We start from the raw sequence: 23,075 nt of genomic DNA on the forward strand, positions 1-23,075 counted from the left end.
CCAAGGTCACACAAACTATTTTGGTGTTCCACTTCTCTTTGTTGTTTATTTCAATCATACTTGTCTGGTGTGTGTGTGTGTGTGTGTGTGTGTGTGTGTGTGTGTGTGTGTGCGCGCGCGCGCGTGCGCGCGCACGCACATGCACAGGGTGGCAAAATCACACCTAGTAACAGGCCTCTATATAGTAGCAGCCTGTGTAGTGGGCACAGAAGCATTCTGCTGCCAACAGGGAGGCACTCAGCTCAGGCAGGGTAGGACAGTAGGGGGGGGCACAAAGCAAGTACTATGGCTGAGCCCCTCTGGTAGGGTGGGAGTGGAAGCTGTTGGGATGCAGAAGGCCTTCCACCCATCTCTAGGGACTGGGCCTGGCCCCAAGGTCTAGAGTTCCCAGAGGGCCTGGTGCTTAGTCACTTAACTCTGGATCCCCTGACAAGCCCCAGAATTTAGTGCCCCAAAAAGATGGGGAGTAGAGTGAGGTGAAGGATAGGGCCAGATCACAGAAGTCAGGGGTCCCTGCCCCCAGAGCTCCAAGCGGTTTCTCTCCACGCAAGTCCCAGTAAAATCAGGATCATTTTATTGCGATAAGAAAAGCATCCGTGCTGGGCTGTAGGGAAAACCAGCAGGGGAAAGGGGTCTATCTCACAAGCTGTCCTTTCTCCCTCCAGTCTCCTCTCCTTTGTTCCTCCCCTGCCCCCTCCCTTCCTCTCCCCTGCCAGCTTCTCTCCTCTCCTTCCAGCCTTCCATTCCCCCCACCACCACCTCCCCGCCCTCTCCTCAGCTCCCCCCCACCCCAGCTGTGTCCCCTATTGGGACCTCCGCCGAGGGCGGGGGCGCGATACTCCGAGCTCAGGCTGGGTTTTGGTGGCCATCTTCCCGCAGGGAAGGAGTTAAGTCTCTTCCCCGCATCCCTCCTCCCTCCTCCGCCTCCCCCGGCCGCCGCCGCCGCCGTGGAGTCCTGCAGCTGGGCCCTGGGCTGACCTTCACCGGGAGGGAGGCTGCAGCACGCATGCCCAGGCCGGGCACCGGCGCAGGCACTGGAAGGGCGGCGCGGACCCCAGCCGCCCGGGCCCCTAGCGCCCCGGCGGCGGCGGCCCGCTCGCTCCGGCGCTGTGGGGGGCCAGGCGGCCGGGCCGATCCGTCCCGAGGCCGCGGCGCTGCGCTCGCTGCGCGGGGAGCGGCGCTTTGCCATTTGGTGCCGGTCGTGCTTGTGCGAGGGAAGGAGAGATGGGGGGACGGCAGGGGGGACTCCGGCGCCGGGCCGCCGCGCGGCCGTCTTCGCCCCAGACGCACTCCCTGCCCACCCGGGTGCGGCTTGCGCCCTGTCTGGCTGGAAGAAGCCCTGGCTCTCCCCTGGGCCCTTTCCCAACACGAAGGCAACGTGGGCAACGTGGCCCTACTCAACGCCCTGGTGGGGCTGAGCGGCTAGTGAGCCTGGCCTTTGTGAGATGGAAGCTCCAGACTGAAGTGCAAAGTCTGTCTGGTCCAGGGCCGCCGCTAGCGCAGTAGGCGAACGTGTCTGCTGAGGAGTGCCTAGGGAATCCTGAACTGGGCCTCGGTGCGTGGGATGAGTAGGAGGCCAGCGATGTGCGTGTGGGTGTGTGTGAATCCATGTGGGTCCCGGTCCCTCTGGTGCTTGCCCGGTGTGCTCCGTGGCGTGTGCTGGGACAGTACATGGCTATCTGCGCAGCACAATGATGTCACCCAGAAGGCTGGCTCAGAAGGGGCCTTATCTATGGGCCTGAGGGATGGGGTAACCACTTCCCACCACCTCCTCCACCACCAAGACCACCCATCCATCTCCCTGCCCCCTTAACAAATGTAGAGTACCCCCTTTCCCGTCCCCTCAGTCTCCCCAGCTGCTCAATTTGGTGTGCCAGTGTCCCTCCTCTTCTGTCTTCTTTCCCTAAAAGGTTTCTCCAAAAGTTGAGGACAGTGAGCTTTATTCCAAGCTTAAAAGTATCTCCCAGAACATCCGAGGCCCCAGGTTCGCAGTCCCTGCTAGAGGCAGTCTTTGGGCAGTGTGGTGGCTCGCTTCTTCAGGCAAACAGTAGAGCCCGGGCTCTTTCCACTTGCCCATTAAACCTTACAGGCATCCTTGACTTTTGATGTTGTGGAGTCCTTGTGCTCAGGCATGGGGGGAAAGAGGGTCAAGACCAGCCTCTGACCTCAGAGAGACCGAACCTACTACAGCAGAAGCACAGGACATAGAAGCATTATGAGCCCAGACCAGCTCATGGCCAACGGAGAGGGGACTGGGCATTGGGGGAAGACCATAATCTAGATGCATGAATGAGGCCAACGAAGGCTTGCTGCAGGAAAGGAAGGGTCTGGCCTGGGCTTTAAAGGACGGCTGTGATGGGACAAGCAGAGGACAGGTGTAGGTGCTGCAGGCAAGCGGATAAAGGGAGCAGAACTCCACCCAGGGGGTGGAGGTGGGTAGCTGACCTGAGCAGAGCATCTCTCCCCTCCCTTGGCCTGTGGCCGCAGAGGCAGTCCACCCACCCCGTCAGGAACCCAACTGTCCCACAGCCGGGATAAAGGGCAGCATCCTGGACAAATCTCTGTCTGTCTGTCTTGTCTGTCTGTCTGTCTCTCCCCCACTCCCTTCCTCCCTCCCTCCCTCTTTCTCTCTCTCTCTCTGGCATTTCAGAGTGACAGTGGGCACCTGGATGGGCAATGACAGCCAAGCTTCAGACAGAAAAGACTCCCAGCAGAACATTCTCTCTATTCCTTGTCTTGACCTCTGAGGACTTTGTGAAGGGTCAAGTGTCAAGGGCCAGGACACAATGCTAGGTCTTCAGGTCTCAACTTCAAATCAGTGTTCCTTCCAACGAACTCCCTTGAGCACAATCCCTCCCTTACCTGAATGCCCTGAGGCCCCCGGAGCCCACAGGCTCGTCCTCCAGAAGGAAGGTGGGGGCGTGGCTTGGGCATGGGCGTGGCATGGACTCAGCCTGGGGTTCTCCCTCTCCAGGGTGGGCCATCTACCTTCACACCATTCCTTGGTGGCCTCCCTCATCTTCTTTCCCCGCACCCTTGCTTTCTTTGGAGGTCCGAGGCTGGCCTCACCATTCCCATCTCCTCTGGGTCCCCCACCCCTACGGCAAGCCTCTTTCTTTCCTCCTACCCACTCAAGCAAGCACCCACGCTGGATTCCACACCATTCCCTCATTTTTCTCCTCCTGCACTCATGAGCCCAAACCAGGACCCTCTTTCGGAAATACTTTCCCATATTGCGCTCACTTTTCCTGACACGGAGACAAAGAAAGACTCACAAACCCAGAAATAGTGTCCCCCAGAGCCGAGAGCCACAGGCCGTGTCCCGCCCCTGCCGCACGCGCGCGAGGCACAGGCGGCTGTCGGTGGGGAGGGAGGCACGACAGACAGACCCACAGACACAGACGAGGCGTTTGTCGTCCTCGGTGCCCCCTCACAAACATGCCCACCGCAGCCACCGCGCCGCGCGCCACAAAAGGGTGCGGACACCCGGCGCGCGAGACAAGGGCACACACATCTCCGGATGCCAGGGGCGGAGGAGGGGGCAGCCCGTCCTGCCCGGCACACCCACCGCAGGCGGCCTGGGGCCAGAGCGAGGCTTCCTCCCGGCTCAGGCTCCCCCTCCCCGGATTCCTTCCAGCGAATGTTTCCCTACTTGGCCTGCCCGGTCTCTGGGGAGAGGGCCTCAGAAATGCAGCAGGAGCCACTTGGGGGAAGAAAGTTGGAACTGGCTGTTCCCTGCCTGGCTCTGCTGCTGGCCCATTCCCTAACCGAGAAAACTATTTGTAGCTAAGGGCCGGGTGGTCAACGAGACCCGGCCCCCCCATCCCCGCCACCACTCCCGCTGCCCCCCCCCCGCCACCTCCCCGGGCATCCCCTCCCGTGCCTTCCCCTCCCCGCGCCGCCGCCCGCGGGCCTGGGGAGGCCTGGACTGCAACGCCGCTGCGGCCCCCCCCACCTCCACCCCGCGCACCCCGGTGCACCCAGCCTCGGTGCTGCTCGGCGCGCCTCGCCGCTTATCTGCGCTGTTTGGCCAGCGCGGGGTGCCCGGGCGGGCTGCTCCGTCCCCGCCGCGTCCGCGGGCAGACCCCGGGCCGCCGGACTATTTCTGTCTTATCAGTGTAGGAATGCGGCAGCCGCGGCGGCGGCGGCGGCGGCGGCGGCGGTGGTGGTGGCGGCGGGCGGGCGGCGGCGGCGTGGGCCGTGGGCCGTCAGGGCAGCCCTGAAGGGGCCCCCTCCCCACTCCGCTCGAGTAGAAGTGTGAGAGAGCCCAGCAGGACTCAGAGGGGAGAGTTGGAGGAAAAAAAAAGGCAGAAAAGGGAAAGAAAGAGGAAGAGAGAAAGAGAGAGAGAGAGAGTGAGAGGAGCCGCTGAGCCCACCCCGATGGCCGCGGACGAAGTTGCCGGAGGGGCGCGCAAAGCCACGAAAAGCAAACTTTTTGAGTTTCTGGTCCATGGGGTGGTGAGTGGGGGAAAGTTAGCGGGGGAGGGCGAGCAAGCTGGCTCGGGCTGAATGGAGGGACGATCGGGAGGGGCCGCCGGCGCGCTGCCGCTCTCCCACCCCTCTGGTTGTTTGGGGGGGTGGAGGGAGGGTGCCACGGTCATGGCCCAGCCCCGGGACCCTGCGGGCGCCCTGGCATCCGAACACGTCGCCAAGCGGCCGGCTGGGGATGGGCGCGCGGCGACCGACCGGGAAGAGAGCGTCAGCTTGAGCTCTTGTCAGGGGAGAAGGGTGGGACGTGGGGACTGTGCCTCCCCTCCAAGCCTGGGTGTGTGTGTGGGGGGGTGTCCCCTCTGGAGTCGACATGTTGTCTTTGGTTCTGTTACTTGTGGGCCCAGGTGTTTCCCCCCCACACCCCGGCTCTGGAGGTGGGGGTGGGGTAGCGGGGCCCGGACTCTGGCTGTCGCTGGGCAGGGTTGCCAGTTGTGGTTCATCCATCCCTGGGACAGTGTCACGCTGACTGGGTCTCTGGGACAAGGAGCAGGTGACTTTGGAAGGCACAGTGAGCTCAGTGAAGCTCTCTACCTCTCTGGCTTAGCAATCTCTGCATCTGGGCTCTGGGGACTTGGCTGTGGCCTCTTGCTGTCCGGTCAGGGAGAGGCCTGCTTGAGGGATAGACCCCATGTTAAGGGGTCGGACACCAGAAGTTGGTGACCTTAACACCTAAAAGGTGTGAAGGAAGGACTGAAGCTGGGGACTTGAGGCCTAGAAGCCAAAGGGACAACACTGTACTGTCCTGCCACAAGCAGACAGTGAAGACACGTGGGAAGCCTGAGGGAGCTCAAGAGACCTAAGGGGGTGGAGGCCTGGACTGAGTGTGGGTTGGGAGGCACGTAGGAGGGGCTGCAGGATGGATGATGGGGGTGGTAAACAGTTTTACTATGGCCAAATTTGGTTGTGACCCCAAAAAGGCACCTTCTCAGTGAGGGAGACAAGGAAGGCCCCAGACTCTCGGCCTCTTATGGGACTGATGCTGGTGGCCGGCACAGTCCTTGGGGGTCCTGGAGGCCTTCCTCTCAGGGCCTCTCAGCAAGTCAGCTAGTATCACTGGCCTTGATGAATGGGGTCAGCAGCTCATGGGGCAGAAAGCTTCCCTGAGGCAACTTGTCCCTCCAGTCCTAAGGATCTCTGGGGACAAGTTCCCAAAGCAGTCCTGTGGGCCAGTGGAGTTACCAGCCCTAACCGAGCTGCTCAGAGGAGGTTACTTTACAGAGACCCATCCAATGGGGAGAGAGGTTGAGCCCATGGGTTTGAATATGGCCAACTTAGAGCTTTGGTTCTTGGGTGTCTGTGAACCCCAACAGCCCCACTTCCAGTGCCCCCTGTATGGTAATAGGGAATAGTTAGGCCTCAGCTGTCACCCTGGAGTCATGAGTGACAGAGTCAGGTGGCTAGAACGAGGCAAACACACAGGCAGGTTCCACTGCAGAGGAAATGGGCAGAGACAGCTGTGGCGTGGGGTGGAGGCCTTAGGGTAGAAACGGTTCAGGAGTGTCAGCAAGTCAGGGTTGGGTCTCCTGGTGTCTGGGGATGAGGTGGGAGTATTTAAATAATAGAGGGCCAGTGTCTACATCCCTCCCTTTCAAATCACCTTCCTACTCTCCCTGGCCCAGGTCCCAGTCCCTATCCCATCTCCCCTTTAGAGACCCTAAACCTCCCCATCGCCCTTCTGGGGTCCAGACAAGTAGGATCTGGAACACTTCACTTGGAGGCATTTGCACCTCATCTGTGTCTTGACTACTCAGGGACAATGGCCAGGGAATATGACTGGCTTCATTTCCCTCCCAATGCCCGCTCCTCTTCTCCATCCTCTCTGACGCTCATCTTCTGCCCTCACTGGGATGGGCACAGAATGGGCTGTCTCTCTGATCTAGGTACAGGGAGCGATGGGTGGAGACTGATGCTGCCTGCTGCCTTTGATGCACCCCTATCCCCTGGCAGTCCACCTCTAGTGCAGCTCCCTACTCCCATTCAGAGAAACTTGGCCAGGTCTAATGACACCAGCGCACCCCCCCCCCACCTCAGGTGCCCTTGCCCAGCGTGCAGCCATCATCACCTTGGGAGAAATGAAGGAGGCAGGCTGTCAGGAAAGCCCCTGAGTGTGGAGACCTGCAACTAGCTGAAGGGAGTAACGTTTTGAGACCTAGGGGCCAGACTTGGGGGGACGCAGAGAGGGGAGGGCAAGTGCACAGCCGAGCCGGCCTGGGCAGCAGGGAACAGGCAGTCAGTGCCAGAGTTCAGAGAAGAAAGGGTGCGGGGTGGGGAGGGTGGGCTATGGTTCAGCGGTTTAAGGTGTTCGCTTGTGAAAGAGAAGCCACGGGGGAGCTGGAGCTAGAAGCGGGGACCAGTCAGGTGCTGCCTTTGTGGCACGGAGCAGCGTGACCTTGGCGAGGTCGCTTTTCTCCTTGAGCCCCAGTTGCTCCATCCGTCAAGTGGGGATGGATGAAAGGACCTGCCCGGTTTGGCTTGCAGAGGAGCTTAGAGATGTGAACATCCTTTGGAAGGTTGAAAGGCGCCATTAATATTCATCTTTGCGGCACCTGGCGCGGCTCGGCTCAGCTCGGCTCAGCTCGGCTATGCCCTGGGCAATCGCCTGGCTTCAGTTAGCTTCCTGCAGCGAAACGCCGCCGCCGCGCCCCCTCCGCCGAAGCCGCGCACATTCCCGCGCCCCTGCCCCTCCCACCCAGCGTTCCCACCCATCGCTCGGCGCTCAGGGTCACCGAGCCCCGGGTCTTGGCTAGGGGGTTAGGGAGGCCGTCTCCGCGGGCCTGCGGCCGGGGGAACCCCAGTCTGACCCAAGGGTACCGATTTCTGCTTCACCTCCCGCCCCACCCCCCAACCCCTAGCGCCCCGGGATGCCGTCTGGAGCCCGAATGCCCCACCAGGGGGCGCCCATGGGTCCCCCGGGCTCCCCGTACATGGGCAGCCCCGCCGTGCGACCCGGCCTGGCCCCCGCGGGCATGGAGCCGGCCCGCAAGCGAGCAGCGCCCCCGCCCGGGCAGAGCCAGGCACAGAGCCAGGGCCAGCCGGTGCCCACCGCCCCCGCGCGGAGCCGCAGGTGAGTGGGGGTGGGGGAGGGGCGGGGGGACACCGTGGAGGGATGTGCAGGGGTAGATGGGCACAGGACCCTCAGGAACCAGGTGGGCGAGTATTGAGGGCTGGTAGAGAAGAGGAGGAAGGGTTTTGCAAAGACCAAGGCTTCTTGGGTTGGATACCCTCTAGGGAGGGTTTAGGGGCCACTGGTCCGGTTCTTTTGTGTGCCCATGGTGAAGACAGGCTGCGGCAGTTAGCAGTCAGGGACCCTCTTCTATGCACACGCCCCTCGCCTTTCTGCTTGTAAATCGTTCCCACCCCTGACCCCAAGTTCTAGGTAATGCTCAGTCTTTGGGGTGGAGGCAGGGCAGGCATAGACTGAGCTCTAGTTGTATTTCCCAAAGTGTGGTCCTGCGGTGCCTCCTTCGGAGTCTCCTCCAGACCTCCACACTCCCAGTCACTGGGAGTGGGTGTGAAATCCGGAGATTGACTCTGTGGCTGGGTGATGCTCCCTGCCCAGACCCGCTTAGGCACTCAAAGGTTAAAGGGCTACCATGATCCTTCCTAGAGACCAGATCTGCCCCGAGGCCATGGGGACCAGCCCATTTTCTTGTCTCAGTAGTTGGTGGCACCCCCAAAGTCTCTGTTGTCTTCTGGCAAAAGCATGCCCCATGGGCATCAGTATTTAGCCAAACACACATGCTTTTTTGCACAACAGATGGAGTCCTATAAAAGGTGTAATATCAATTTTACCTCATTATTAAGCATTTTTTACACATCAAGGAAAAGTCACCATTTATAGGAATCCCATAACAAATTATTTTGAAAAGTCAGTTATTTGGTATAGCAGATAACTCCCTCATTTATCACGTATAAATCAGGAGTTTTGTGCAGATGATTTAAAGCAAATCAACCCCTTAAGGACACTTCCTTGCTCAGCTGAAGAACCGGGTTCTCCTTTAATGAGAGCTGCTGGCCTGGCCCCAGAATGGATTTATGCACAGGGAGGGGCAGTGAGTAAGAACACCACATGGGGGCAGTGTAGAGCTGTCCGCAGGGTTGTGATCAATTTCTTGGCGGGCCAAAGGTGTTCTGGGTTGCTGTTGGAAACCAGAAGCTCCCAAAGCCCAGGTGCATCTACCCTAGTCCCAGGCAGTTTAGACTTGGACTCACATCCCAGCACGCAGGCAAAGGGTTCCTGCGGGTGCCGGCCGCCCCTTGTTCTGGTGGCAGGTGGTGTGAGAAGCACAAGCATTTCTTGCTATGAAGACGGTCTAAGCACAAGTCCCACCAGCTTCCCTCTGTCATCCCCTGCTCCAGAAACAGTGTGGGAAGGCTCTGGTCTCCCCTGCTGTGAGCTCAGGGCCCTTTTGGACCTGTACCTCCTGCTAGGCAGGAAGGCAGGCCCTGAGCCCCTGACCTCCTCTCCCCTCCTCTCATTTTCACCACTCCCAAGCTCTTCTCACACACTTCTGCAGCACCCATCTTTTTGGCCACCTCCTCTCCCACCAGTGGCTCCTAAGTGTGAATTTCTTTGACTCTGAGAATGTGGTTGGGTGAAAGAAGGTGCCAGGGCCACACAACAGACCAGTGACCCTACTTTCCACGGGAAGCCACAGTGGCAGCTCTCCACCACCACCGCAGCCCCTCAGGCGGGCAGAGGAGGGAGCGGGTTGTGGGAACCCCAGCCAGGCAGGCGGAGATGTCGGGATAATTTAGCAGGTGGCCTCGTTACTCCCAGATCTGTCACCATGGTAACCTGGTTTTTTCTTTAAAAAATGTACAGTGCCAAGAGGAGGAAGATGGCTGACAAAATCCTCCCTCAAAGGGTGAGTGCCTTTCACAGCCACCCCCAGTGGGCCCCTACCCTCTGCTCCTCCCTCCCTCCCCCCTCGGGAGCCGTGCTTTGGGCTCAGCTTCACAGCCACTTTCACTTTTTGTTTTAAAAGCTCATTAAGTAGTGAGACTTCCCATGCCAGAGGGTGAGGTAGGGCCTGAGGAAAGGAACTACGGAGCTACAGAAGCAGAACATGGGGCCTGAGGTGGGGCGGGGGGGGGGGGGGTTGGATGTGAGCAGTCCAAAGACATAAAGGCACGGGACCAAGAGTGGACAAGGGACCAGAAGGTGGCATGGGAAGGGACAGCACAGCTGATGAACCAGGCACAGGGGCAGATAGTGCTCTCTCTCCCAACTGTCTCAGGTGCCCAGAGTCCCTCAACAGTCAGTAGGAACCCAAGAGTAGCTGTATGACAAGGGAGGTGAGCCCAAGGGTGGCTGTATGACAAAGGAGGTGACAAGATAAGGTTAGGCACTGTGACTGCTGGGCTGCCTCCTTCCTTGATGAGATGCGTGGATCTCTCCCTGGAGAGAGAAGCATTTCTTATCCACACACAATGAGGCCAGATAATGAAATCCTGGGGAACCAGCCCTATCTGCACTGTTAGAATTCCACACCCTGAAATCAAGTGGACAGCTCCCCTCCAAGTCCTTTGTGCCCTGGGATCACACCACAAGACTGACCTAGCTCTGCTTCCTCCTGGCCCCTCCTCCAGATCCGGGAGCTGGTCCCCGAGTCCCAGGCTTACATGGACCTCCTAGCATTTGAAAGGAAACTGGATCAAACCATTATGCGGAAGCGAGTGGACATCCAGGAGGCCCTGAAGAGGCCCATGAAGGTGCCTTAGTGTGGGGGTAGGAAGAGGGTTCTACATGCTGTGCCCAGCGAGAGGAAGCAAGGTGGCCCCTGGGTGAGTGTATATAGCCTTGGTTCTGTGCACGACACTCTCCATTTCTACAGCAAAAGAGGAAGCTGCGTCTCTACATCTCCAATACGTTTAACCCTGCGAAGCCTGACGCTGAGGATTCTGATGGCAGCATTGCCTCTTGGGAGCTGCGGGTGGAGGGGAAGCTCCTGGATGATGTACGTCCTGGCCCAGGTCTTTCCAGGTGTCCTGGGGTGGGTATGGGCTGAGTTAAGACAGAACCAGATGTCCGAACCAAGGACTGGGGAATTGGCCCTGGCTGGGGCGAGTGGGCCTGGGAAATGGAGGACTGCCTCTAAGCATGCTGCCTGCCTGCTACCAAATCAGCCCATTCTGTATCCATGGTCCCTTTCTGCCCCCACAGTCCCTGTTCCTTTCCCACAGCCCAGTAAACAGAAGCGGAAGTTCTCTTCCTTCTTCAAGAGTTTGGTCATTGAGCTAGACAAAGACCTTTATGGCCCTGACAACCACCTCGTTGAGGTAAGACAGGTAACTTCTGTGCTGGAATCACCACCCTTCCGCAGGCCTACTGCGCTATAGAAACTACACAGGTTTAGGCTGACAGCACCTTGGAGTCCTAGGTCCCACCAATCTGCATGGGCCTGTGCGTGACCCAGCTCTTCCCCCGAACAGTGGCACCGGACGCCCACCACCCAGGAGACAGACGGGTTCCAGGTGAAGAGACCAGGGGACCTGAGTGTGCGCTGCACCCTGCTCCTCATGCTGGACTACCAGGTCTGTTGTGTCACCCCACCCAGTACACGCCACATGAGGCCCTCAGGCAGCCTGGGACCCCATTCTTCATCCTATTCCTCCAGAAGCATGTTGTGGGGACCCCAGTCCCAGTGACTCCTGGCCATGAGCTCTTCAAACTACCCCATTTGATCACATTTTCATGATCACTTTTTTCCAGCCTCCCCAGTTCAAACTGGACCCCCGCCTGGCACGGCTGCTGGGGTTGCACACACAGAGCCGCTCAGCCATTGTCCAGGCCCTGTGGCAGTATGTGAAAACCAACAGACTACAGGACTCCCACGACAAGGAGTACATCAATGGGGACAAGTATTTCCAGCAGGTAACCTCTCTCCTAAGCCCAGGGGTGGGGGGAAAAATGGTGTTCTCCAAGTAACAACTGCCTTCCCTGGTGAGTTCTCAAGTGCCACAAACAGTCATAGCCATGGCCTTGGCCTTGAGAGGCCAGGGTCTGGTCCTGGCTCTTTCACAGGTCAGCTCTGAGCTGCAGTCCACCCATTTAGCCTCCCTGTAGGAGGAAGATCTGGGGCCCTGCTGGGAAGCCAACAGCATCCTAGAATATAATCTTGGTGCTTGGGGCTGGGATCCCAGGTTCTAACCCTGGGTCTAGACCTGGGATCGTTACTTCACTGTTCTGCTTCCTGTTCTGTCTTGGAAGCAGTGGGAGTGGGGGACAAAAACTATGCTATCAAATCTATCAGCAGTTAAGAAAAATAAAATTGCTACAAAAGTGATTTGGCAAAGTTCTGCTAGTCTTATTATTAATGCATTTTAAAAATAAGCACCGCAGATAAATCGGAGTAGAAGTGGTAGTTATTTATTGAGCACTTACCAGGCTCTGTTCCAAGCACTTACTAATGTGTATGGGTTCTTGTGACAACCAGTGAGATGAGAATTACTAGGATCCCCATTCTAGAGATGACAACACTAAAGGCCTAGGTGTTAAGTAATGAGCTCAAGGTCGTACAGGTGTGGTGACAGCAGCAAACACCCAGGCAGGAAGACTCAGGGCCCTACACCAACCTCCCTGCCAGCCATGCTAGTGGCTTCACCTCCAGCCTGCCTCATCACAAACACCCAGGAATCTGACTTGTTCTCAGCTTCATGTGGTCTTTCCAGAATGGAAGGATCCAGAAATGTAGTTACCTTCTCTTCAGACAAGAGAAGTGTAACCTCTCCCTCTCAACTGGCCTGCTTCAGATTTTTGATTGTCCTCGCCTGAAGTTTTCTGAAATTCCCCAGCGCCTCACAGCCCTGCTGCTGCCCCCAGACCCAATTGTCATCAACCACGTCATCAGGTAAGGTGGCCCCAGCTTGCTCCGCAGACTAGGAATTTCCTGCCTTCTGTGTTCTACCCACACCCCTGCTTTCTACCTCTCCCCTCCCTCCGTATGCACCCACCACAAACCCGGGGCCCTGGGTTTCTTGGGGGAGGGGCACTACGGACACCAAGGGCTGGACTTCCCTGGCAGTGTGGACCCATCAGACCAGAAGAAGACAGCATGCTACGACATTGATGTGGAGGTGGAGGAGCCACTGAAGGGGCAGATGAGCAGCTTCCTCCTGTCCACGGCCAACCAGCAGGAGATCAGTGCTCTGGACAGTAAGGTGGGCCCGAGCCCAGAGCTGGAGTGGGACACTAACCCAAGGAGCACAGAGCACTCAGACCAGACCGTAAGCCTTCCCTGCTGCTGGGAGGCCTATCGCACTCCACACTCAGCTGTGCCCATACCCTGGCCCCATTTGCTGGACTCAAAGGCAAATAAAGCAGGGGCTCTGAGGAGCTTGCCCTTCATAGGAGAAACAAGCCCCTCTCCCCTCCCTGCCTCCCTCCCTCTTCCTTTGCCCATCCTCACTCATCACAGGGGCAGGTGGAAATCACGTCTTTCTACCTGTAGATCCATGAGACGATTGAGTCCATAAACCAGCTCAAGATCCAGAGGGACTTCATGCTAAGCTTCTCCAGGGACCCCAAAGGCTATGTCCAAGACCTGCTCCGCTCCCAGAGCCGTGACCTCAAGGTGAAGGGGGGGCTCGGGGAGCACTGCAGTAAAGACAAGCACATGGGAAGAAAAGACATGAACGCTGGACCCTGGGGTGGGTGAGGCCCTCAGACCTGACCCCGGCTCCCTCCCAGGTGATGACAGACGTGGCTGGCAACCCTGAAGAGGAGCGCCGCGCTGAGTTCTACCACCAGCCCTGGTCCCAGGAGGCCGTCAGCCGCTACTTCTACTGTAAGGTAGGGGTCCCTTGTACTTGAGGCTCCCTCTTCCCCCAATCCAAGAGAATCCTTGCTTTTCAAGAGTCAGCAGCCTTTGCTGCACCCCATGGTGACCTCTCCACCACCCCCAAAGCCCCATGCAGTGGCTTCCTAGCTCCCAGACTCTTCCAGGTTGGGGTGCTAGAAGGAGGGCTGTCCTGGCCACTCACCAGGAACACTATAACCTGCCCCCGCTGCGCTTCCTCTACAGATCCAGCAGCGCAGGCAGGAGCTGGAGCAGTCGTTGGTTGTGCGCAACACCTAGGAGCCCATGAGCAAGCATCACCGTGGACCAGCCAAGGCCCCGGCACTGGTCTCCCTCCCCGCTGTCCTGGGGGGTGGGCAGGACTGGATTAAAGGTCATTCACCAGACAGCAGCTTTGTGGTCATTGGGAATGGGGAAGGAAGGAAGGAGGAAGAGAGGGAGGGAGGGGAAAGGCAGTTGGGTACCTGATCACAAATTCCCCACATTCCCTCCCTCAGACACTTTTCCTTAACCCATTTTCCCTAGACCTAAAATCAGTTTGGCAGAAGTTACTTTTAATAAAAATTTTCTTATTTAAAAAAAAATACAACAATCCCACCATCTGTCCATCACCTTGTCTTGCCCTTCCTCAGGCTACGGCAGCCAAGGGGGTCAGTGTAGGGTCCCAAGCAGGATGTTAGGTGCTATTGGCCTGCTCCTGCTCAAACAGAGCCATGGCCAGCTGTGCACGGCCCCCCAGACCCTCCAAGTTGCTAAGGCGGCAGCGGTGGTAGAGCTCCTCACTAAGCCGAGGGCTGCAATCCCGCAGCGAGAACTTCTGCACCAGCCCTGGCTCTACGGCTCGAAAGAGGTGGAGCCCTGAGAACCGGAGGAAAACATCCATCACCTCCAGCCCCTCCAGGGCTTCCTCCTCTTCCTGGCCTGCCAGTTCACCAGCCAGCCGGGCACGGGCTGCCAGGTAGTCAGCGTTGTAGAAACAGCCCTCTGCAGATGCCTGCCGGTCAAATCTGCCCCCAACCGGAGTCCCATGGGAAGGGTCCGCGCCAGGAGGGGATGGGGGATCAGGGCCAGCCCCTGGGGGTCCTGGGGGCGATCTCTGTGGTGATAGGATGGGGTTGAACTCCTGGAAGTGCACTGGAAAAAAGGCCTGCCAGCCAGATATGGCATTCATGCGGCAGCGGTTGAGGACTTCAGGACCAGGCCTAGTCCACACAGTGGTGAGGAAGAAAAGCGTGTCCACAGGGTGCTTCTTGGAGATCACATCCATTAGTCGCACCTGGGAAGGGGCCTCCGCTCGCACGGCAAGCCAGGCCAGCCTTGCCCCGGGGTACCGTCGTTCTAGCTCAGCCGCTGCAGCCTTCACCCTGAGAAATGGATCGGGAGCCCCACGGCCGCCTTCCCGGGGCCCATAGACCAGCAACAGGGTGAGCAGCGCGTGCTCTCGGGGCTCCAGGGCACTGGTGGCAAAGGCCTCGAGGAAAGCCAGGGCTGCAGCCGCTTCGGCCACAAGGAGCGGCAGTACCAGCTGCACCCGGGTGGCCTCGGTTACATAAGGCATCGGCAGAATTTCCACCCGGCTCAGTGGCCGCAGCAGGCTGACCCTGCGGGCCAGGGCCCTCCGGTGCCCGCGCTGAGTCACAGCTTCCAAAAGCAGGTCCAGGGTGTACTCCATGCCCCGAGCTGGGTCAAAACGCCGGTAGCCATTGAGCAAGCGCTGCTTCTGGAAGCGTAGACGGGGCTGGTAGCGGCGATTGAGCTGCTCCAGAGCAGTGTCCACAGCATCGCCCACGTCTGCCCTGCTCGCCCCCTGCAGCGGGCACTTGGGAGCCCCATCGGCACAGGAGAAGGCGTGCTGCTCCGTGAAGTAGTCCCAGCCCAGTACCTCAAAGCGAGAGCGTGGTGTGAAAGGGGCTGGGAGCCCAATGGGCCAGCTCAGGCCTGCCTTCCCCTCAGGGGTCAGCGCTGTCAGGTTCCGGATCTGAGCCTAGGTTGGAGGGAATACACCCAACATTAGTACCAGCTATAGGATCCACCCAGTTCCAGCTGCCCAGCCTCCACAGTTCCAACAGCGAAGCTCTGGCTAGTCACCTAGTCCCCTACCCATGACAGTCTTCAGCTATAAAGGGAGATGAGTGACACCCACCTAACACAAATGCTGCTAGGAAGCAGGAGATGGACTGGGTACTTTGCCCAGGAAAATGGATCTCAAAACACAAATCTTTTGCTTCTATGCCCTCAGAGCTCACTTGGCCTTCATGATCAGACCTTTGTCCCACCTCTGATGACTCCCACACCACGAAAGAATTCCTCTCCCTTCTACCTCTGGATGTTGTCTCAGGGTAGTCCTGGAAGACCAGGAACTTGTGAGCTCCGCCTCCTCAGGAGACAGGCACCCTTGAAAAGCTTATTTAGTCAGTTCCAACACTACATTGAGCTCCTTCAGAGCTCATCTGTAACCACTTGATGTCATTCAAGTCATTCCACAATGACTGTCCTGGACCCAGCCCGTCCTTATGGTTGTTTTAAACTTGGACAGTTGGCCTCTCTCTACCCACCGTCAGCCAGAGCCCAGCCCAGCTCCCACCTCACCCAAAGGCCCTCTCCCTACTTGCCTCAGGCCCTGTAGCTCTGCAGCCCAACCCGAGGCCTAGTTCACCGCCTCACTCACCTGTAGCTGTTCTATCTCACTGTAAGCCCGCTCCAGCTCCAGAGCACTGAAGCGTTTGTGCAGCCGGTACATGAGGGTGCTCTCAGAGACTGGGTGAACAGCGAAGGCACTCACGAAAGCCAAGCTCCCCTCCTTCTCAGGGTCCCTATTCTTGGCCAGTTCAAAGGAGTGGTACTGCTGCCCCTAGAGGGACCAATCAGACCATCAGTGATGCGCAGATGGTGGCCAAGTTGAAGCATCTTGGGCCTCCTAAGCAGTCCCACTGTGCTGCTTTAGAACGGACAGGAGAGGCTTTTGCAAGTTTCCCTAACCACTCATCAAGTCATCAACTTTTTTGGTTTTTGGGTTTTTTTGTTTGTTTGTTTGTTTGTTTGGGTTTTTTTTTGGTTTTTTGAGGTAGGGTCTCACTCTAGCCCAGGCTGACCTGGAATTCACTATGTAGTCTCAGGGTGGCCTTGAACTCACGGTGATCCTCCTACCTCTGTTTTTTTTGGTTTTTGAGATAGGGTCTTATGCTAGCCCTGGCTGACCTGAAATTTACTATCTAGTCTCAGGATGTCATCTTACTCTTAATGCCCACATTTTGGAAGTGAAAAACCAAGTGGGCAACTTGGAACACCCTCTCCCCAAAAATCCCATTAATTTTCAAAGAGATGACAGCCACAAACACAAGAGCATCCCATGAGGCTGGGTTGGAGGACGGGTAGTGCCCAGGGGATTTCTGGGCTCTCTGTGAGGGGTGCCCATCTCTAGGACACTCCCCAACTGTGCTATGCACCAGGTGTAGGGAAGGCATGGGAGGGAGCATACAGGAAAGGCTGGTGAGTTGGGGCACTTGTCTTGTCAGGGGTCTCTGACAAGAGGTGCTTTTGATGTCCCCAATGCTATAAGCACACAAAGACAAGCAAGGGAGAGGCAAAGGGCGAGGCCCGTGTCTGAGGACAGGAAGATGGCCTCTAGCATTCAACCTGGACAACAATCACTCAGTCACCGCCAACCTGTTAGGGACTTGGGACTGCCTTGAAGGGGCTGTCACCTGGTGCTGCGAGACACAACCAATGCCCAGAGAGTCGATGAGGCATCGGCCAAGCCATTCGTCAGGACGGGCACTAAGAATGTCGCCTCGGCAGCCATCCAGATGGGGCCGCAAGCGAAGCAGGAGGCTCCGTGAGAGCAGGTAGCCAAAGCCCCCGTGGCAGTACCGAGCCTGCTCGCCGGCACCGATAAACTCCTCCGCTCGGCCCAGGTACAGGTCCTGGTTGATGCTGAGATGGCCAACAAGGGCTGCGAGGCGGGGCGCCTGCACGTACGTGTCGTCCTGCATGACGAAGAACCAGTCGTAGTCAGCTCCAAAATGTGCGTGGAGGTGGCGCAGGGTCTCCGACATGAGCCAGGCAGGACGCTCATCCCCGTGAGACACCACCTGCATCCCTGCAGGGATCCGGGCCCCCCGCTGCCCAGTGAAGTACAGTAACCGAGGGAAGTGGTGAGCCACTGTGCGGTTAACAGCTACAGCCAGAGTGGGCAGCGTGGCGCGGGAGGTCAGCACAGCCACCAGCAAGCGCTCACGAGAACCTAGCTCCGTCTGGATATACCGAGTCCTATGGAGAAACCAGCACGAGAGTGGTCAGCCCTTGCCAACTGTCCAGCACATGCAGACCTAGGAATAGGTGAACTGGGGTTGAGGAAAGATGATGGACTGCTAGTGAGTGGCACTGAACTGGGCCAGGTCTGGGTGTGGGTGGTGGGGAGAAGGGATTACATAGGTCAGGGTACTTCCTGCCTGGTTCAAGCACAGTGAACACTACCGTAACACCAATGGGTGGCACTTTCTTAGACCTTAGGGACAAAATAGAAGCAACCCACTGTGGGAACATAAACCAAACACCTCCAACAATGTGACACTGAGTACCAAAGCAAAGACAGAGGCACACAACTCTAAGAGGAGGGCCAGCGTGGGGGATCATGCGGGCAAGTCACCCTCACCTGAGCACCTTCTTGTAGGGCTTGTTGGGGTCTCTGTAGTAGGGGACAATCCGCGGTTTGAAGTCTTCATCACTTTGATCCAGCCCACTTTTTGAGTCTGGATTCTGTGGCCCTCCTGGCTTCCCAACGGCCTCTACACAGGGATCTTCCCCCTCCCCCTGGATCCAGGAAACCCGCAGGAGGCTCAGGCTGCAGCCCAGGGACAGCCCTAGGATGAGGGGCAGCGCTGGCCGCAGCAGAGCCAACACGGAGCTCAGGCGCATGGTGGCAGGCCCTGACATGGGGTGCCCCAGGGGCAGTCTCCAGGATCAATGGGTTGGTGGGCCCCAGGCTAGCAGTAGGCCCACAGTTTTAACCAGTGAACCTGGGATCAGTGAGGTCAATAACAGAGCAAGGTGTGTTGACTTCCAGGTCTAGCATTCCCAGGAAGACTGTCGGCTCCCCAGCTCCTTCCGTCTGCTCTTCGGTTGTCAAAGTGATAAATGCACCCCTCAGCCAAACACTAATGCGTGTATGAATGGGTCACTCACTACCGGGAGTACAGTTTATCTTCCAGTAGAAAGGACAGGAAACAAGCCCAAACCACCAAACCTAACCCCAAAAGAACTAGACACATCTGTAAACTGGCTCCAAGTCCCAGTCAACAGCAACTACAAAGCAGGGGTTAGAATCGATCAGGCAGAGAGGCCAGCCTGCGGGAGCCCTTTCCTGAAGACGTCTTGGACCATCACACCCACTCACAATGCAGAAGGGCTGCTGGCCTACAAGCCACCTCGATGCTGGCTACAGGCCAGTTCAATGGCAAGGGTCAAGACCTCCTTTCACCCGGTCAAGAAAAACCCCACAGCTCTACAGGAACCCCTCTTCCCCATCAGCAGCCTCGCATAGGTGCGCACGGAGTTGGCCCACCCAAATGAGGTGGACAGAGCTGGTGACTCAGCACCGCCGGCCTCTCAGAGCAGCATGATGGCTGATGGAGGCATTTTGCAGGGCATCCCGCTAGGCTGCTGCAAGGCCCGTGATGCCCACCTTCCCGAGATCACACAGCCGCAAATGACAAGGCATCCGGTGATGCAGGTAGGTGAGCGACCCGCTGCCTGGTTTTGCCAAACAAACCAAAAAGCAGAACCGTGAGACACGACAACAAGTTGGGGACCATGCGGGTGGGGGGGAGGAGAGACCCGAGAAGGCCAAGCAGAAGCCCCTAGGCCCCTGCTGGACCTCTTGGTGACCACAGGCCAATCCGAGCCCTTTAAAGCAGGAGGCCCCAAAGCGACGCTGGGCCAGAAATTCAATCGCCTACGTCCCGGGGGGAGGGGGTGCGGAGGAGGGGCGGGGGTCCAGCTGGTCTGTTCGGCAAGCCGGGCCGGGCCAGGCGGCGGAAGGGAGGTCGCAGCTGGCAGAGGAAGCAGCCGGCTCTGTGGCCGGTCGGCGGGGGTGAGGATGACAGGGACAGCCGAGCCCCGGCGGAGGACCAACAGCGCGGTACAAGGCTTCAGGAGGATGCGGGGCCTCGTACTCGTGTCCCCCGGATGTGGAGGTGGCAGCGGGGGAGAAGGGCAGCTGACCCCGGTGCGGGCCCAGGCGCCGGCTCCGCAGCTACCGCTGCTGCTGCTGCTGCTGCTGCTGCTGCTGCTGCTGCTGCCGCTGCCGCCGAGCGCTGCCACCTCACAGCCCGGCCCGCGGCTTCCTCTTCCGCCGCCTGTCACTCACCCGTCTCTATGGTGACCTCATCCGGCCGCTCGCTCCGGCCCCATGCTCTCTATGGTCGCTCGCCGCCCACATCCTCGCGGAGCTCCGAGCCGGCCGCTTCCGCTCAGCTGGGGCGGGAGGGGGGAAGAGATGGAAGGATGGCATAGCGGTTAAGGCATTTGCCTGCGAAGCCAAAGTACTGAGGTTCGATTCCCCAGGTCCTACGTAAGCCAGATGCACATGCGCATGCATCTGGAGTTCGTTTGCAGTGGCTGGAAGGCCCTGGCGCGCCCATTCTCTTTCTGTCTCTTTGCTTGGTAATAAGTAAAATTTAAAAAGAAAGAAAAATACAACCTCACCTTCAGAGATGTTTGTTGGTTGGGCCCGTGGCAGAGGTAGAGTTCAAGGCCACCCTGATGAGACTACTTAGTGAATTCCCTACTAAATTCCGAGGTGCATGAGACTGGGTAAGGGGGACAGACCTGGCTGGTAGCTCTGTCAGGCCATGGGGTTTGCAGGAGACAAGGCGTTAGACACTGGCTGTCACGCACAGGTAGAAATCCTAAACTATAACATCCTTGCAGAATAGTTTCCAGTGGAAACCAAAGCAAGAAAAACCGAAATGGTTGCCAAAATCCAAGGTTAAAGACTTTCCCAATCATGAAGCAATTTTCTCCGGGTTGGGGGAGCACATCGAGACCCCAAGAAATGAAGGAGACTGACCCCAAGTACGCCAAGATAGCCAGAACTTAGTGTGAGGGGGAAAAAACTGGGAGCGCCCACGGCTTGGAAATGTATTAAAACAATATGTTGTCAAATAATGGGGTAGGGGAAGCAACTGGGAAGTTTGCTATCTCTTGTACATTGCAAGATTGTGTCACACAAGAGAACTCTCCTGGTCATGCATACTTTTTAAATGTCCTACTGAACATTCCTGTTGGTGAAAAAAAAAGGGGGGGGTGCTAGAGAGGGTGCTTGCCTGCAAAGCCTAAGGACCCAGGTTCAATTCGCCAGAACCCACATAAGCCAGATGCACAAGGTAGAATTCATTTACAATGACTTGAGGCCCTTGCTTGCCCACTCTCACCCTCCCTGCTCCTCAATAAGTAAAATAAACAAATAAAATATAAAATAAATAAAAAAATTTAAAATGGTCACAATAACCATCTTGCACCTGTGTTTTACATATATTTACATATATATGCACATATATATGAGTAATTTTGCAGGGTTGTTAAATGTACTGAATTCTTTTTTTTCTGATAAGCAGAGAAGGAATGGGTGTGCCAGGGCCTCAAACCAATGCAAACGCACCCAAATTAAAGCCAGATGCACAAAGTGGAGTATATACCTGGAGTTCATTTGCAGTAGCATTATGCCCTGGTGTGCCCATTGTCTGTCTTTCTCTGCTTGTAAATAAATAAAAACTTTTGGGGCTGGAGAGATGGCTTAGTGGTTAAGTGCTTGCCTGTGAAGCCTAAGGACCCCGGTTCAAGGCTTGATTCCCCAGGACCCACATTAGCCAGATGCACAGGAGGGCGCATGCATCTGGAGTTCGTTTGCAGTGACTGGAGGCCCTGGCACGCCCATTCTCTCCCTCTCCCTCTTTCTCTCTCTCTCTCTGTCTGTTGCTCTAAAATAAATAAATAAATAAAACTTTTATGAGAAGGCTGAAGAGATGGCTTAGAGGTTAAGGTGCTTGTCTATAAAGCCAAAGGGACCCAGGTTAGACTCCCCAGGTCCCATATAAACCAGATGCAAATGATGGCACATGCATCTGAAGTTTGCAGCAGCTGGAGGTCCTAACAACCCATTCATTCTCTCTCTGTCACTCGCTGAAGTAAATAAATAAAATATTTTAAAAGATAACATGAAATATGAAGGAACTGAGGCCTAAGGAAGGAAATGAGTCATAGAGAACTACCTAAGAACTTAGTAATGAAAAAGGGTCTGAAAGCACAGTGTTGAATGCACTGGCCTCTGTGTACACATAGCGATGGAGTGATGAAATACAACCAGTACGAATTCAGATGGGGTGTAATCTGCGTTCAGTGTGGTGGTGCTAATAGCTATAGCACTTGGGAGACTCAGGAAAGGTGATTACAAGCTTTAGACTAGCTAGAACTGTCTCAAAACACAAAAACAAAACTAAAATTATATGTAATAACTGAAATGTGCATGTGCTTCCAAAGGTTTCATATGGAGGGCTGCAGAGATGGCTTAGTTGTTAAGGTGTTTGCCTGCAAAGCCAAAGGACCCAGGTTCGATTCCCCAGAACCCATGTAAACCACAGAGCTGGAGAGATGGCTTAGGGTCAAAGTACACTTCCTGTTCAAGCTTCAGGGCCTGAGGACACCTAAACCACCCTAGTTTAATTCTCTAGAACCCATATAAAGAGCTGGATATTGCCATAAAAAGTACCAAGTTCTTTTTTTAAATTTTTATTAGAATTTTCCATGATTATAAAAAAAAACCCATGTTAATTCCCTCCCTCCCCCCACACTTTCCCCTTTGAAATTTCATTCTCCACCATATTACCTCCCTATCTCAATCATTGTACTTACATATATACAATATCAACCTGTTAAGTACCCTCCTCTCTTCCTTTCTCTTCCCTTTCCAAGTTCTTTTATCAATAAGAAACTCCACTTTTTTTTTCTCTCTCTCTCCTTTTTTATACAGTCCAGGAACCCAGCCCAGGGGATAGTGTGGCCCACAGTTAAGGTGGGTGATATATATATACACCTTCACTTATTTGAGTGAGAGGCATACAGAAAGGATGAGTATGGGTGCACTGGGACTTCCTTCCACTGCAAACAAACTCCAGACACATGTGCACTAGCATCTGGCTTTATATGGTTACTGGGGAACTGAACCTGGACCATCAGGCTCTGTAAGTAAGCACCTTTAACCACTGAGCAATCTCTCCAGCCCTATTCCTCCTCCTCTTCCTCCTCCTCTCTCTTGTGCACTCACCACCACTGTTGTAGTCAGCTTCACATTGCTGGGATGCACATCCAAACCAGACACAGTTTATGGGATTTATTTCAAGCTTATAGATCTAGGAGCAGTTCCATCAAATGGTAGAAAAAGCTGGGTCCCGTTCATAAATCCAAACAGAGACACATCACCACCAGCCAGCACCACAAGCAAGCACAGCCAGAGCTCAAAATCTCTCTGCACACCTTTAGTCTGAAATTCAGATCTGCCCCCAAACACACCTTAGGGATGGACCCCAGTGACACCTCTTCCAGCCAGGCAGGTTGGAGACAAGTTACAAGCTTTAATGAATCACCTGAGTCTATGGAGAACATACATTCAGACTACCCCACCCACTATCTCTCTTCTCTCTCTCCCTGCCCTCTTCTCACTGTCTCCGATTACAGTAAAGTCCTAGATTCAAGAAACTGTCTGTCTTGGTCCTCCTTCATTGTGAG

General features: G+C 56.4%; 2 protein-coding genes and 1 long non-coding RNA gene across 10 annotated transcripts in view; 1 reads left to right on the forward strand and 2 right to left on the reverse strand.

Moving 5' to 3' along the window:
• Smarcd3 (SWI/SNF related, matrix associated, actin dependent regulator of chromatin, subfamily d, member 3) overlaps positions 1-13,678 on the forward strand; it is a 54,017-nt gene extending 40,339 nt beyond the window's left edge. For 5 of the 7 annotated variants that reach the window (XM_045160816.1, XM_045160814.1, XM_045160817.1 and 2 more), the window contains 12 exons: positions 7,344-7,555; positions 9,317-9,359; positions 10,084-10,206; positions 10,329-10,451; positions 10,678-10,773; positions 10,927-11,028; positions 11,207-11,368; positions 12,247-12,344; positions 12,519-12,720; positions 12,945-13,067; positions 13,184-13,285; positions 13,518-13,678. In XM_045160816.1, coding sequence (XP_045016751.1) covers positions 7,344-7,555; positions 9,317-9,359; positions 10,084-10,206; positions 10,329-10,451; positions 10,678-10,773; positions 10,927-11,028; positions 11,207-11,368; positions 12,247-12,344; positions 12,519-12,720; positions 12,945-13,067; positions 13,184-13,285; positions 13,518-13,571 — 1,440 coding nt within the window. In that variant the 3' untranslated portion in view covers positions 13,572-13,678. Of the gene's footprint in view, positions 1-4,200; positions 4,459-7,343; positions 7,556-9,316; positions 9,360-10,083; positions 10,207-10,328; positions 10,452-10,677; positions 10,774-10,926; positions 11,029-11,206; positions 11,369-12,246; positions 12,345-12,518; positions 12,721-12,944; positions 13,068-13,183; positions 13,286-13,517 lie in introns of those variants that run through there. The other 2 variants (XM_045160812.1, XM_004669569.2) reach the window with 2 other exon arrangements.
• LOC123464091 lies at positions 558-1,056 on the reverse strand. Its single transcript, XR_006639350.1, has 2 exons — positions 979-1,056; positions 558-604 (listed from the first exon to the last, which is right to left on the reverse strand). It is a non-coding gene; the product is annotated as an uncharacterized LOC123464091 (long non-coding RNA).
• Chpf2 (chondroitin polymerizing factor 2) lies at positions 11,842-19,512 on the reverse strand. Of its 2 annotated transcripts, XR_006639349.1 has the most exons (5): positions 17,947-19,512; positions 16,997-17,561; positions 15,961-16,143; positions 13,477-15,276; positions 11,842-13,090 (listed from the first exon to the last, which is right to left on the reverse strand). XR_006639349.1 is itself a non-coding variant. In XM_004669570.3 (4 exons), exons 1-4 carry the CDS (start codon positions 18,225-18,227, stop codon positions 13,969-13,971), a joined length of 2,337 nt encoding a protein of 778 aa, XP_004669627.2. In that variant the 5' UTR covers positions 18,228-19,512; the 3' UTR covers positions 11,842-13,968. The 2 variants fall into 2 exon arrangements, 1 of the variants encoding a protein (XP_004669627.2); XM_004669570.3 differs by having other exon boundaries at positions 11,842-15,276.
• Positions 19,513-23,075: the final 3,563 nt, after the last annotated feature.

Source organism: Jaculus jaculus, chromosome 10 (genome assembly GCF_020740685.1).
Source record: "Jaculus jaculus isolate mJacJac1 chromosome 10, mJacJac1.mat.Y.cur, whole genome shotgun sequence".
NCBI classification, from domain to species: domain Eukaryota; kingdom Metazoa; phylum Chordata; class Mammalia; order Rodentia; family Dipodidae; genus Jaculus; species Jaculus jaculus.